The sequence below is a fragment of the Loxodonta africana genome, chromosome 25 (genome assembly GCF_030014295.1).
Source record: "Loxodonta africana isolate mLoxAfr1 chromosome 25, mLoxAfr1.hap2, whole genome shotgun sequence".
NCBI classification, from domain to species: domain Eukaryota; kingdom Metazoa; phylum Chordata; class Mammalia; order Proboscidea; family Elephantidae; genus Loxodonta; species Loxodonta africana.
The window spans coordinates 29465592-29478784 of record NC_087366.1 but is presented as its reverse complement, the minus strand read 5'-3'; the positions used below and the strand labels follow the sequence as shown (position 1 = coordinate 29478784).

Genomic DNA, 13193 nt, shown 5'->3' with positions numbered 1-13193 from the left:
ATTATTCAATGCTGCTATTGTAGCACAAAAGTATCCACAGAGGATATGTAAATGACCAAAGTAGCTACGTTCCAATAAAACTTAACTTAAAAAACAGACTTGGCCTATAGGCTGTAGGTTGCCATCCCCTGATCTATATAAGTAAACAAAACAACAATAAAAAATCAGGCCTTTTCAACTGTTTGAGTATTTAACTTGTTTTATCAAGATTAGTTAACTCGAAAGAAACAGTGGCACTGGGCATAAAAAAAAAAAATAAGTCTGTTCTCTTAAAAAATCTAGTCTTGTTAATTTTATAAACTACTTACAGGAAGAAAAGGAGTCTCTGGGTGACATAAGCAGTGAAGCACTCAACTATTAACCAAAAGTTTGGCAGTTCAAACCCACCCAGAGACACCTTGAAATAAAGGCCTGGAGATCTGCATATGAAAAATAACAGCCTTGAAAACCCCATGGAGCACAATTCTACTCTGTAACACAGGGTCACTGTAAGAATTGACTCAATGGCAACTGGTCTGGTTTTTTGGTATAGAAAGGAATGTAAATGTCACATTCCTGAGAATAACTTGGCATGACGTATCACAGTATATACAGGCAGTCCCTGACTTACGATGTATTCAAGTTACAACGAACTGCACTTATGACCATCTTTTTTTTGTACATCTTATCATTATATACACTATGTACAATGCTGCAATGTGTAACTTGCCGATGTTATCATTCTCAGATGTTTGCTCGCAGATGTTTATATGTAATGTTTCCAATCCCCATAGACAAAGATCAGATTTATAAAGATACTGATAATAAAATGCAATATAATAATAACAGAAAAAAAAAAGAGGTATTCAACTTATGTCAGAAGCAACTTACGACAGAGTCATCAAAAAGGAACCCGTCATAAGTTGAGGAACCACCTGTAAGGATATGTTACTTATTTTTTAACCAAGATTCTACTTCTAGGAGTTTAATCTGGAGATCTGGAGCAAGATGACAGTTTGAACAGCTCCACACTCAAAGCCACCAAAAAGCAGAAAATAATACATGTTGGCTAGGATGCGGATATATTGGACCCCTCATTCATTGCTAGTGGGATTGTAAAATGGTGCAGCCACTAGAAAAACAGCTTGGCAGTTCCTCAAAAAGTTAAACATAGAATTACCGTATGACCCAGCAATTCCACTGCTGGGTATGTACCCAAAAGAACTGAATGCAGGAACAGAAACAGATACTTGTACACCAGTGTTCACAGCAGCAATATTCACAAGAGCCAACCAGTGGAACCAACCTAAATGTCCATTAAGAGACGAATGGATAAGCAAATTGTGGTACATACGTACAATGGAATATTACTCATACATGAAGAGAAATAAAGTCCTGATATATGCCATGAGTCGGAATCGACTCAACAGCACTGGGTTTGGTTTTTGGTTTATATGTTAAAATATGGCTGAATCCTGAAAACATGCTAAGTGAAATAAGTCAGTCACAAAAGGACAAATATTGTATGATGCTCCTTAGATGAAATATCTAGAATAAGCACATGTGAAGAGATCAAAGTTCACTAGTGGCTACAGGGATGGGGGAGGGAGGAGAAAGGAAGACACAACGCTTAGGGTACACTGAGCTTCTGTTAAGGGTGACGGAATGGTTAATGATGATGGTTGAAAATGATGAACACATTGTCACTGAGCTATATATGTGAAGACTGCTGAAATGGCAAATGTTTTGTGATATATATTTAAATTTAAATATTTAAAATAGATTTAACTTTAAAAAATTTAAAATATTAAAAAAATTTTTCAATTTAAAAAAAAGAAAAAGAAACACGCAACCTCGAAACAGTAGAAAAGCTTTGGTTTGCTATGTGCTGCGCCCCACGCCCTCTCTGGCTTAGTGCCATCTTAAAGCTACAGCGGCCCGCATTCCCAGGAGGAAACCTGGTCTCTGGCTCTAGACGGAGCAGAACAGACTTAATTCGCAAAGTATTGTAGGTGTCTGTTCTAACCTGTCTGGGGGTTGCCTGAAGAACTGATGCAAAGCACTCAACTCTATTTGTCCTGGAGCACATGCAGGGCAAAGGGACAGCAGGCAATACCCAAAGGCTGTAAACTCCTGTAGCCATCTAGGGCTAAAGGGTGCAATTAAGGCATAATAAAGGCCTAATGACTACAATAAGAAACCAAGAGGAGTTTCTCTGGGAAATGAGGGCATTCAAAAGCACCATGTATACAGGGGAACTGAGAAAGCCACATGTGCGCCCAGAGGAAGACACATGCTAGAAAATACCTGGGAAGACCCTATGCTTTCACCTCAAGCTGATCCCAGTTGTTATTGTTGTTAGATGCCGTTGAGTCAGTTCTGACTCATAGCGACCCTATGCACAACAGAACGAAACACTGCCCGGTGCCGCGCCATCCTTACAATCATTGTTGCAGCCACTGTGTCAATCCGCCTCATTGAGGGTCTACCTCTTTTCCACTCACCCTATACTCTGCCAAGCATGATGTCCTTCTCCAGGGACTGATCCCTCCTGACAACATGTGCAAAGTATGTAAGACACAGTCTCTCCATCCTTGCCTCTAAGGAGCATTCTGGTTGTACTTCTTCCAAGACAGATATGTTCGTTCTTTTGGGAGTCCATGGTATATTCAATATTCTTCGCCAACACCACAATTCAAAGGCGTCAATTGTTCTTCAGTCTTCCTTATTCATTGTCCAATCAGACAATGTTTCACTGCTATTCATAAGGTTTTCATTGGCTAATGCTTTCCAGAAGTAGACTGCTGGGTCCTTCTTCTTAGTCTGTCTTAGTCCGGAAGCTCAGCTGAAACCTGTCCTCCAGGGGTAACCCTGCTGGTATCTGAATACCAGTGGCATAGCTTCCAGCATCACAGCAACACATAAGCCCCCACAGTATGACAAACTGACAGATACATGGCAGCTTAGTGTAAAACTAGCTTAAGAGTTGAAGGAGTGCCCAGTGCAAAGCCAATCTGCAAAAACTAGGAGAAGTGTGTTTTTCCCTGGTGATCAAGGAAATCTCTGTCAGAATACTAGCTGAACACAATCTAAAGAATAAAGACTTAAGTGTCTGCACATAATCAGGAAGGCAGTCCTTGCAAAAATAGGGGAAGTCACTAAACAAATGGACTCCTATCACCTTTATCAATGGAAAAAAAAAAAAAAAACCACGGAGGACCCCTGAGGGAGCAGGGGAACAGGGGGATGCAGACCCCAAATTCTCATAAAAAGATCAGACTTAATGGTCTGACTGAGACTAGAAGGACCCCAGTGGTCATGGCCCTCAGACCTTCTGTTGGCCCAGGACAGGAACCATTCCAGAAGCCAACTGGTTGGACATGGATTGGACTGGACAATGGGTAGGAGAGGGATGCTGGTGAGGAGTAAGCTACTTGGATCAGGCAGACACTTGAGACTATGTTGGCATCGCCTACCTGGAGGGGAGATGGGAGGGTAGAGGAGGTTAGAAACTGGCAAAATGCACACGAAAAGAGAGTGTGGAGGGAGGGAGCGGGCTGTCTTATTGGGGAGAGAGTAATTGGGAGTATGTAGCAAGGTATATACAAGTTTTTATGTGAGAGACTGATTTGATTTGTAAACTTTCACTTAAAGCACAATAAAATTATATAAAAAAAAAAGATATAAAGAAAAAAAAAACCAACAAACTCTAGGAAAGGGGTAGAATCTGATTTCCAGAGTCACCACATTATAATATGCAAATGTCACATTCTCAACAAAAGAATCACAAGGCATACTAAAAAACAGGAAAGAATGGCCTATTCAAAAGAACAAAATAAAGCAACAGGAATCATCTCTGTAGAAGCCCAGATAATGAAATTACTAAAAACGTTAAAACAATAGCATTAAATATTCTCAAAGATCTAAAGGAACACATGGACAAAGAACTAAAGGAGATCAGGAAAATCATACATGAACAAAATGAGAATATCAATAAGGAGATAGATAGAAATTATAAAAAGGAACCAAACAGAAATACTGAAGCTGAAAAGCACAACTTAAATGAAAAATTCACTGGAAGGGTTCAACAGCAGATTTTAGCAGGCAGAAGAAAGAATTAGCAAACTTAAAAACAGAACAATTGAAAAGTACTGAGTTTTGAGGAGCCAAGAGAAAAAAAGAATAAAGAAAAGAGTACAGGGCATAAGGGACTTGTGGGATACAATCAAGCAGACCAACAATGCATCATAGGAGCCTCAAAAGCAGGAGAATGAAAGGGGCAAAAAGAATATTTGAAGAAATAATGACCAAAAATATCTCAAATTTGACAAAAAAAAAAAAAAAAAATCTACACATACAAGAAGCTGAACAAACTTCTAGATACACACCAAGATACATTATAGTCAGACCCTTGAAAACCAAACATAAAGATTCTTGAAAGTAGCAAGAGAGAAGCAAATCATCACATACAAGGGATCCTCAATAAGATAAATCTCTAATTAACTCCTCAGAAACCATAGAGGCCAGAAGATGGTAGGAAGACACATTTAAAGCTCTAAAAGAAAAGAACTGTGAACCAAGAATTCTATATCTGGCAAAACTATCCTCCAAAAATGAGGGCCTTATGCTGAGTAAAATAAGTCAGTCAGAAAAGGCCAAATATTGTATGATCCCAATTGTATGAAATATCTAGAACAGGCAAATGTATAGAGACCAAAGTTTATTCATGGTTAAAAGGAGTAGGTGAAAGGGAGGGGAGTAAAAGACGACACAATGCGTAGGGGACATGATCTGTTGAGGGTGATGGAAAAATTCAAGAATGATTAACAGTGATAGTTGGACAACATGATGAACATAATTAACGTTATTGAACTGTACATGTGAAGACTGTAGAAATGGCATGTGTTCTGTTTCTTATACATACTTACTACAATAAAAAATTAAAATAAAAAAAAACATTAAGTGAGGGTTAACCTACAAAATTCCCAGTTAAACAATAGCTCAAGGAGTTCATTTCCATGAGACCTACCCTATAAAAAATGCTAAAGGGAGTCCTTCAGGTTGAATGAAATGACACTGGACAGTAACTCAAAGCCACATAAAGAAAAAAAATAAGTTCTTCAGTAAAGGTAATGTCTTATTACCTTATAGTATTTTTAGTTTGCAACTCTAATTGTTATGTCCTACATGATTTATTTAAGTCCAATGCATAAAAATAATTATAAACTTGTGCTATAAGGCACACGGTATAAACAGAAAGGGTGGGCAGAAGTACTGGAACAGAGTTTTTATATGTTATTTAGGTTAGCATGAATTTAAGTTGGGTATAAATTAGGCTGTTGTAAATTTAGGATGTTAAACATAATCCCCATGGTAATCACAAAGAAGATATCTAAAAAAAGAGACAAAAAAGGAAATAAGAAGGGAATCAAAACGATTCACTACAAAAATTCAACTGAACACCAAAACAGGCAGTATTGGAAGAAATGACGAACAAACAGGTATACCCATTGCTATTGAGTCAATTCCGACTCACAGCAACCCTATAGGACAGGGTAGAAGAGCCCCACCGGGTTTCCAGGGAGTGGCTGGTGGATTCAAACTCCTGACCTTTTGGTTAGCAACCTTAGCTCTTAACTACTGAGCTACCAAGGCCCTCAAAAAAGTGTAAGACATGCAAAAAACAAATAGCAGAATGACAGAAGTAAATTCTTCCTTATTGTTACTTACTTTAAATATAAATAGATTAAGCTTTTCAATCAAAACACAGAGATTGGCAGAATGGACAAGAAAACATAATCCAACTATATGCTCTTTTCAAGAGACCTACTTTAGATCCAAAGACACAAATTGGTTCAAAGTGAAAGCATGGAAAAAATACACATTCCATGCAAATAGTAACACAAAGAGAGCAGGGTGGCTACACTAAGATCAGACAAAATAGACTGTAAGTTAAAATCTGTTACAAGAGACAAAGAAGAACATCATGTAATGATAAAAGGGTCAGTTCACCAAGATTTTATGTGTTTGTGTGTATACGTGTATACACCCATCAACAGAGCCCCAAAATACATGAAATAAACATTTACAGAATTAAAGGGAGAAATAAACAGTTCTACAATTATAGTTGGAGACTTTCAATAATGGATAAAACATCCAGATAGAAGTTTCCTGAATACAACCAAACACTTTGAGGGACAGAGTAACGGGGACGGGGATCTGGGGACCATGGTTTCAGGGGATATCTAGGACTACTGGCATAACAAAGTTTATTAAGAAAATGTTCTGCAGCCCACTTTGGTGAGTGGCATCTTGGGTATTAAAAGCTAGCAAGCGGCCATTTAAGATGCATCAATCGGTCCCAACCCACCCTGGAGCAAAGGATAACGAAGAACAACAAAGACACAAGGAAAATATTACCCCAAAAGACAGAAAGGGCCACATAAACCAGAGACTCCATCAGCCCAAGTCCAGAAGAACTAGATGGTGCCCAGCTACCACTACTGACTCCCCTGACAGGGAACACAACAGAGAGTCCATGATGGAGCAGGAGAAAAGCTGGGTGCAGAACTCAAATTCTAGTAAAAAGACCAGACTTAATGGTCTGACTGAGACTGGAGGGACCCCAGAAGACATGGCCCCCAAACACTCTGTTAGCCCAAAGCTAGAACCATTCCTGAAGCCAACTCTTTGGACAAAGATTAGACTGGACTATGGACTATACGGGAAACCCTGGTGGCACAGTGGTTAAGTGCTACAGCTGCTAACAAAAGGTCAGCAGTTCAAATCCGCCAGGCGCTCCTTGGAAACCCCATGGGGCAGTTCTACTCTGCCCTAGAGGGTCACTATGAGTCGGAATCGACTCAACAGCAGTGGGTTTTACGGACTGTAAGACATAAAATGATACTCGTGAAGAGTGTGCTTCTTAGCTAAAATAGATACATGAGACTAAATGGGCAGCTCATGTCCAGAGGTGAGATGAGAAGGCAGAAAGGGACAGGGGCTGGTTGAATGGGCACAGGAAATCCGAGGTGGAAAGGGGGAGTGTGCTGTCACATTATAGGGAGAGCAACTAGGGTCACATAAAGAATGTGTATAAATTTTTGTATAAGAAACTAACTTGAACTGTTAACTTTCACTTAAAGCACAATAAAAAAATGATAATTAAATATATATATATATCTAGACAGAGGATCAATAAAGTGCACCTACTCCTCACTTATTGACATGGTTAGATTCCAAAGTCCAGGTCGTTATATGCAAATTGGCATTATGTAAGAGTGGGGGCTATGCCCCATCTTCAGCACTAGTGTCCCCTCGGTTGCTCACCAGCCATCAGGTACCTTTAACATGTCTCAGAATGTGCATAGCACAGGGGGCCCCCTTTCACCACCACCATTGAGCCCATGTGGGTTGGGGTTGAGGAGGGTGGTGGTGGTCTGGGGTTGTCCACCACCTCCAGAGCAGCAGGGGTCCATCATCAACTTGTTGTGCTCCAGCATCATTACCTGGCTGCGTTCCAGGCTTCTGCTGAACCCCCGTGCCTCACCTCTCCACCTTACTAGTCTGCTGGCCTGGGAGACGGGCCTTGGTGGTGAGCGACTCCCACACATGCAGGCAGGTGAGGCCCAGCTACCTGGGCCCAGCAAAGGCTGCAGAGGTGGCAGAGAGTCCTCTTTGGAAAAAGAGATTTCTGAGCCCCTCACTCAACTCTTGAGGCCCCTGTTTGTGCCGCCTCCTCATGGCCCAGCCACCCCTGCTTCCTGGATGCTGCCCACCTGCCCCAAGCTCACTGTGGGTCCGGCCTGGCTCCTCCACCCGACTTGGGTAATACGAACCAATGGCAGTCTGTGAGGCCTTGCTCCGTCTCACACACCTCGCCCTCCTCCACATCTTCCCCCTCTTGGCTCCTCATTAATGTGCAAAACAGTCAGATAGTAGATTTTTTACTATTGTCATAAATGCAAAATGTCATATAACGAGGGATTCGATGAGTGAGGAATAGGTGTAAAAGAGAACTTGGAGAACACTATAAACCAACTAGACCTAAGAGACACATATAGAATGGTCCACTCGACAAAAGAAGACTACACATTCTTCTCCAGTGCACATGGGTCATTCTCCAGGATAGACCTAAGTTAGGTCACATATGTTAAGTCTCAATAAATTTAAAAAGACTGAAACCATACAAAATAGCCTCTGATCACATTGGAACAAAACTGGAAATTAACAACAGAAGGAATTTAATCCTAGTAAAACCCACAGAATTATGCAAAGATAAAATAAAAAATAAAAAAAAAATTTTTTAATACCTACAAAAATGTATAATTCTTAATGAGATTAATAATTATCTTACAATATTGATTAGAAAAAATGCCATAATGCAAAAGCGTGGACAGTATGACCTCAATCTTAAGAATGTATAGATACAGAGAGCCAAACAGATAAACACAAAAACGTTAACCTGTGGTTTTTAACTTTCTTTGTACTTTTATGTATTTTCTAAGTTTTCTGCAATAAAAACTAGTTGCAGTCTGAGTCCATTCCGATTCATGGAGACCCCATGTGTGACAAGAGTAGAAATGTGCTCCACAGGGCTTTAACGCGCTGATTTATCAGAAGTAGACCACAGGCCTTTCTTCTGAGGCAACTCTGGGCAGACTCAAACCTCCAATCTTTTGATTAGCAGTCAAGTGCATTATCTGCTTGCACCTCCCTGAGGCTCCTTTCTACAATAAACATGGTTATATTATAATTAGGCAAGAAAAAAAAAAATTTTTAATTGGCCACATCTAATTACTATAATTTGGTCAAACATAAAATAGGTTATAAACCACAAGCTTAGGAATTTAAAAACTGTAAGAAAATATCACAATTTCCAAACCAAGAAAATGTATATTCTTTTCCCCTAGGAAGCCAGTATTCCTTATGTACAATACCTGGACAAGAAATGCTTCAGAGTCCTTTTGCGTTCCCTTCATTCCTAGGAGGGTAGAGAAAATCACTTTGATGTTGAAGTCTTCTCCCACTTCCACGGCAAGACCTTTTTGCTTTTCAGCAGTAATAAATGCACTTAGGAGTCTAGAATACTCTTTGAGGTTAGTATAGGAGAATTTATATAAGGGAGTTAAACTATATAAAGTCCATTGCTTATGCAGAAGGAATGCAACCTTTTGAGGATCAACATCTTCCTAAAAAATCAAGATAAAAGAAGTTTAAGATTAGAAAAATGAGTAAATAAGAATTTAATCACAGTATAAACTTTAAAATGAATCTATTACTGGGCACCTGATCTTTGCACTCCAGCCATAGAGGATTCCTTGCAGATCCATGACGAGCCCTGTGCATCTGCTGTACCTTCCTTTTGGAACACTCTCCCCTGACCTGTTCACATGGCATGTTCCTCCACTTCATTCAGGTCTCTGCCCAAATATCACCCAAGAGGCCACCCTATCTAAAGTAACACCTACACCCACTCCAACCCTGTCACTCTACGTTCTCTTACCCTCCTTTATTTTTCTTTAAAACAGTGACACCTACCTGACATTATGTATTTGTCTGATTTTTACTGTCTTTCTTCCCTACTAGAGTATGAGCTTAATGAGACTAGGGATTTTGGTATTTTGTTCATCACTACATCCCTAGCACCTAGAACCATGTCATCTAGAACAGGTTCAATAAATACTTATTGGATGAACATTCACATTTCACTTTTAGCAACTTCAAATTATAGATTTCAAAAATAGTAACTACTCTCAAAGTATCTAATTTGATTAGCTTTAATTGGATAATTAAAAAATTGTTTGACAATAAATTCACTCTTAATATGTAACAATGCCTAATTCAATAGATTAAATAATCAAATACTTGGAAGTATTTTTTGCCATGCTCTATTACGACCACAGGCACCATCAAAAGCAAAGCCGCTTCATTTGTACTGGCCCCATGGCATTGTTGAGAGTCTTTACATAGGCTCCTGGTTTTCTCCCAAATTGAATTTTCCTATGAGTGTATACTCAAGCTATCTTCTGAAGGCTTGAAACTTTCACTACAGTTGTCTACTTAACAAAAAAGTTTATTGTGGCTACAGCATTCATTAAAAATTGTAAATACTTTTCTTATTACCATTGAAAAGTACAGCAAAATTATTCATATCATAGGCATGAGGAGGCACTGAATTAGACATTCCAATTTTTAATTTATATAAAACTTCTGTTTTCTGGTTAAGATCACTTTCCTTACTAGCATTAGTAATATTTCTTTAAGATTTCATAAACATTTTCTCATACCCCAAGAGATACTAAAGTATATAATATTGACAGGAGAACACGGCTACACTAAAGGTATGGGTGATTAGCTCCTAGCTATTTTATTTTTTGTGTGACTCAAAACCACACATCAAACTCATATTGAATAGGATTTTACTTCGTATTTCAATAAAATTACAAATTACTAATGTTATATGTCTCCAGAGTTGTTTTTGAAAGGTCAAAACAGAGCATTTTGCTACCAGCCAAACCTGGGACGTGTTACGCACCACAATAATTTAGTAATGAATTATAAACCTTGAAAACCAGGACTTCCTTAAGTCCATACAAACAATAAATAAATGAATGAATGACTGGAGAAGGGGAAAGGACTTACAATGGGATGCAATCATCACAATAAAGATTAGATCAAACAAAAATTATCAATGGATACTAAATGTAATTATCAATGGATACTAAGTGTAATTATCAACGGATACTAATTTTGATGAGGATATTTGCATTATCTTAAAATGTTTCCCACATATTGTCTATTAGTTGTAAAAAAGGGGTAGGAGGACAATCAGTAATTATACAGTACAAAGTGGAGAAATCCGGCAACCCCTTGCCAGGATGATTAAAATTAACATCACCTATATGCTACCAGGTGTGATTCCCCAAGAAGGACACAACAGCACCTACGCATCATTCCAGCCAAGAATACATAACTTCAGTCTAACCATGAGGAAACATCAAACACAAAAGGAAGACTATTATATTTAAAACGGAGAGGAGGAAGACTGTATTCTTCAAAAATGCCAATGTCATAAAAAACACATTTTTAATGAAGATATTCCAGGTAAATTCCAGGTATAACTGGTTTTGAAAATGTGAAATAATTTTTTTTAACTGTTCCTCATTTATTTTATTAAAGAAGATCTAAAAATCCTATAAATATCCCAGCTGGGAATGGGTTTTCTTTGTTATGTTAACAGAGTGTAAAAAAAAATACTATAAATAATGCCAAAATTAGAGTATTTATACAGATTGCTGGATAACATGGAAGAACACATAAAGAATACCTGCAACTGTGAACACTGGGGAATTTTCTTTCGAGGTGGAGTCGAGACAAATGTAGCCTGCTTCCTGACTGACTCTAATCGTTTCTGCAGAGGGGTGGCACCAATAAAGTAATCTTTAAGCCTTGAGGATGCACTTTGTCTAGGAGTCAAATCTGACGCATCATAAGGATCCATGGTCTACATAAAAAAAAAAAAACAAGAATTCTAAACACTAAAAAGTTAATTCATGTTCAGTTTCACTGATTCCTCTCCTATAGAGAAATAATTGTTTCTCTTTCCTTCTCCCCCTCCATCCAGTTTTGAGTTTTCAACCAAATTCTGTACTTCTCATTTGCTACAGGCCATTTTTATGAATATCTTACAGATAACTCAAACATGCTATGTTCAAAATTAAGTTAAACTCCTTCCCTTCTTCCTCCTTTCAAAAGCTTGTTCTTGTTAGCTATCCTTGAGTTGGCCCCCAACTTATGGTGACCTCATGTACAATAAAACAAAGCACTGCCCAGTACTAGCTGGTCCACTTTCAAATTTTCCTGTCAATTTTCCAATTTAGCCTAAATTCACGTAAGTAGTCCCTCACCTTCATTTCTTTAACATGTAGTCACTAAGCACATTCTTTCGAATTTTTCCTTTAAGTGTCTCTCATCCCTTCCCAAATGTACTTCCTTAGTCCTGGCCAATAGGCCAGTTTTTTTGTTTGTTTGTTTGTTTGTTCTTTTTAGTTTAAAAACTATAGCTTTAATAGTCATAGTTTCAAAAAGATTCTTAGTAATTGCAACATTTTTTGATAGATTAATCAGTGAAAAATTAACTGATAGGTATTTTCTGTCTACTTGCATATTAGGAAAATCAGATCACTATTGACTAAGCAGACCTTATATTTACACACCCTGCCTTCAGTTTCCTCCTTTGATTAACTGAGGACTCTCTTCAGACAGTGTTTACCTGTCGCTGCCACAGCTTACCTAAAGAGTAGGCCAGTTTTTATTACTGCAACTAGAGTTCTCTATATCTAAGGGTAATCTGTTTTCCCAGAAATGGCACTTTGTTAGTCACCTATAGAAAAACCTGTAAGTGACAAGGTGAATTCTTTATTTTTTCTTTTTATTATACTTTAGATGAAGGTTTAAAGATCAAACTAGTTTCTCATCCAACAGTATACACATTGTTCCATGACACCGGTTAACAACCCCACAACATGTCAACACTTTCCCTTCTTAACCCTGGGTTCCCCGTTACTGGCTTTCCTGTTCCCTCCTGCCCTCTAGTCCCTGCCCCAGGGATGGTATGCCCCTTTGGTCTTGTTTTGTTCCATGAGCCTGTTCAACCTTTGGCTGAAGGCTGAATCTCAGAACTGACCTCATTACTGAGCTGAAAGAGTGCCTGGGGGCCATACTCTCAAGGGTTTCTCCAGTCTCTGCCAAGCCAGCAAGTTTGGTCTTTCTTTTTTAGAGTTCTGTTCTACACTTTTCTCCAGCTCTGTCTGGGACCTTCTATTGTGATCCCTGTCAGAGCGGTCAGTGGTGGTAGCCAGGCACCATCCTGTTGTACTGGACTCAGTTTGGTGGAAGCCGTGGTAGTTGTGGTCCATCAGTTCTTTGGGCTAATCTTTCCTTTGTATCTTCAGTTTTCTTCATTCTTCCTTGATCCTGAAGGGGTGAGACCAGTGGAGTATCCTAGATGGCTGCTCACAGGCTTTTAAGACCCCAGACACTACTCACCAAAGTAGAATGTAGAACATATTCTTTATAAACTATGTTATGCCAATTGAGCTAGATATTCCCCAAGGTCCTGGTCCCCATAGCCCTCAGCCCAGCAATTCAGTCCCTCAGGGAGTTTGGATGTGTCTATGGAGCTACCATGACCTTGTCTTGTACAGGTTGTG

General features: G+C 38.9%; 1 protein-coding gene across 3 annotated transcripts in view; it reads right to left on the bottom strand.

Annotated features, from left to right (window-relative positions):
- The window catches only part of CENPL (centromere protein L), a 29081-nt gene that overhangs the window by 9725 nt on the left and 6163 nt on the right, over positions 1 to 13193 (bottom strand). For 2 of the 3 annotated variants that reach the window (XM_023549275.2, XM_023549276.2), the window contains 2 exons: positions 11309 to 11485; positions 8919 to 9170 (listed from right to left, as the gene is read on the bottom strand). In XM_023549275.2, the coding sequence (XP_023405043.1) occupies positions 8919 to 9170; positions 11309 to 11482 (426 nt within the window). In that variant the 5' untranslated portion in view covers positions 11483 to 11485. Of the gene's footprint in view, positions 1 to 8918; positions 9171 to 11308; positions 11486 to 12667; positions 12958 to 13193 lie in introns of all 3 variants that reach the window. The other variant, XM_064276629.1, reaches the window with a different exon arrangement.